The sequence below is a fragment of the Chrysochloris asiatica genome, unplaced genomic scaffold, assembly GCF_000296735.1.
Source record: "Chrysochloris asiatica unplaced genomic scaffold, ChrAsi1.0 scaffold00007, whole genome shotgun sequence".
NCBI lineage: Eukaryota > Metazoa > Chordata > Mammalia > Afrosoricida > Chrysochloridae > Chrysochloris > Chrysochloris asiatica.
In genome coordinates, this window is record NW_006408525.1 from 31,339,852 (window position 1) to 31,341,894 (window position 2,043).

The 2,043-nt window shown below is 59.7% G+C and overlaps 1 protein-coding gene across 1 annotated transcript; it reads left to right on the forward strand.

Annotated features, from left to right (window-relative positions):
* The first annotated feature begins 1,363 nt into the window (after nucleotides 1-1,363).
* On the forward strand, nucleotides 1,364-1,723 carry RPRML (reprimo-like). The gene has a single exon (XM_006833526.1). It carries the CDS (start codon nucleotides 1,364-1,366, stop codon nucleotides 1,721-1,723), a length of 360 nt encoding a protein of 119 aa, XP_006833589.1.
* The last annotated feature ends 320 nt before the right edge of the window (nucleotides 1,724-2,043 follow it).

The window sequence follows — 2,043 nt, forward strand, 5'->3', positions numbered from 1 at the left end:
ATCAGACTTACTGGAAACAGTGTTTCAAAAAGGGTTGTTGTTGTTGAGTGCCGTCAAGTCGGTTCTGACCCATAGCGACCCTGTACAGGGTTTCCAAGGCTGTAAATCTTTACAGGAACAGAAAGTCTCATCTTTCTCCCGCGGAGTGGCTGGTAGTTTCGAACTGCTGACCCTGCGGTGCGCAGCCCGATTCGTAACCACTATTCGCTATGAGTCGGTTCCGACTCCACGGCACATAACAACAACAACAACAACATGCTACCAGAAAGGGTAGCAGAGAGAAAATGGCTCCCATTCCTGGAAAGAAGTTCAAGTTCCCTCTATCCCTTCCTCCTCCGAGAGCAAAGAGATCATCGTTCACTTTTAACTCTGAGCTGGAGAAACCAGCTGAGATGACAGAAGAGAACAGAAGCACTTTAGAGCGCAGCATTGGGACAGGCCAGATCAGGGTTCGAATCCTTGCTCTGATGCTTAGCTGGCTGTCTGGTCTTGAGTAAGTCAACGAATTAATTACTGTGAGCCTGTCTGCTCATATTCTGGCGTCAGTCAGGCAGCGCCATTCCTTCTTGTCAAATAGTGTGGACTAGCAGCATCAGTCTCACCTGGGCATTTGTTAGAAATGCATGTTCTTGGTCCCACCCCATACACTTCAGAAAACCTAGGTGTGGCCCAGGAGCAGCTGGTGAGCTTGAACCGCCAACCTTGCAGTTCAAGCGGTTTTGCAGTCTGGCGCCTTAACCCACAGCGCCACACCAGGGCTCCCTATACAGGGTCGCTGTGAGTAGGACCCGACTCGACAACACATAACAACAACAAGAAGGCTTACTAGAGTTTCAAGATGGAGCAGAGAAGAGATTTAGGGCCGACTTCCACAGGAATCTAACTACTAAAAATCACCAAAGTCTAGAGTGGACGCCTAGGGGGAGGTTTTCCGGTCTGGAACAGGCAACGGCTGACCCGAGGAAGTCAAGCTTTTCCGGCTCCATAGTGGTGACTGTCCCGGGTCTCCAGACTCCTGGTAGCCTTTGGACAGTGGGGAGGCTGCGCTCGCCTAGGGGTCTCCGCCCCCAGGGACGCGTCGGGGCCCCGCGGGGCGGGGCTGTTGCTAGGGGTGGGGCGGCGGGCAGGAAACCGAGCGCAGCCGGCTTCACCGACGCGCGCTCAGCTCTGACTCCAGCACCTCCGCCGCCTGTTGCTCGCTCCTCTGGGTCGCCGTTTCCCGCCGCGTGCCCAGGGACAGGCGGCCCAAGGGGCGTTCCTGGCTTGGCCAGCCTCCGCCTTCCTCTCTTCGCCACGCACCAGCCGACGGGGCCTCCCAGAACGCCCACCGGTGCGCCCCGGACCGCGCACCGAGACCTAGACCATGAATGCCACCTTTCTGAACCACAGCGGCTTGGAGGCGGCGGGCGGCGTGGATGGCGGCGGGGCCGCCCTGGGGAACCGCAGCCACGGACTGGGCACGTGGCTGGACTGCTGCCCCGGGGGCGCACCTCTTGCCGCCAGCGACGGCGTCCCAGCGGGGTTGGCACCCGATGAGCGTAGCCTGTGGGTGTCGCGTGTGGCGCAGATCGCAGTGCTCTGCGTGCTGTCACTCACCGTGGTCTTCGGTGTCTTCTTCCTGGGCTGCAACCTGCTCATCAAGTCTGAGAGCATGATCAACTTTCTAGTGCAGGAGCGCCGGCCTTCCAAGGACGTGGGCGCCGCCATCCTGGGGCTCTACTGAGCGCCGCCCCGGCTCCCGGCCAGCGTGGCTGGACGAAGAAGGGAATGCAGGACCGTCGACCCCATCTCGGCCTTTGGCGCCGCCTTCAGGAGGGCAGCCCGCGGGGCAGCGACGCGGCTCGGAGCCCGGGACTCGTGGCGGCGGTGTGGAACGAGAAATCTAAGCCCAGCTCGGTCCTGTGTGCGCTTCAACGTTAGGGGGTGGGAGGGTGACAGCGGGGTACTTAACGGGTTTTTAGAAAAAGAAGTTCGGGGTTGGAGCTGAGGTCGTCCGCGTGGAGGTTGTGTCCATGGGTGGCGGTGTTGTGGGAGCGGGCTACG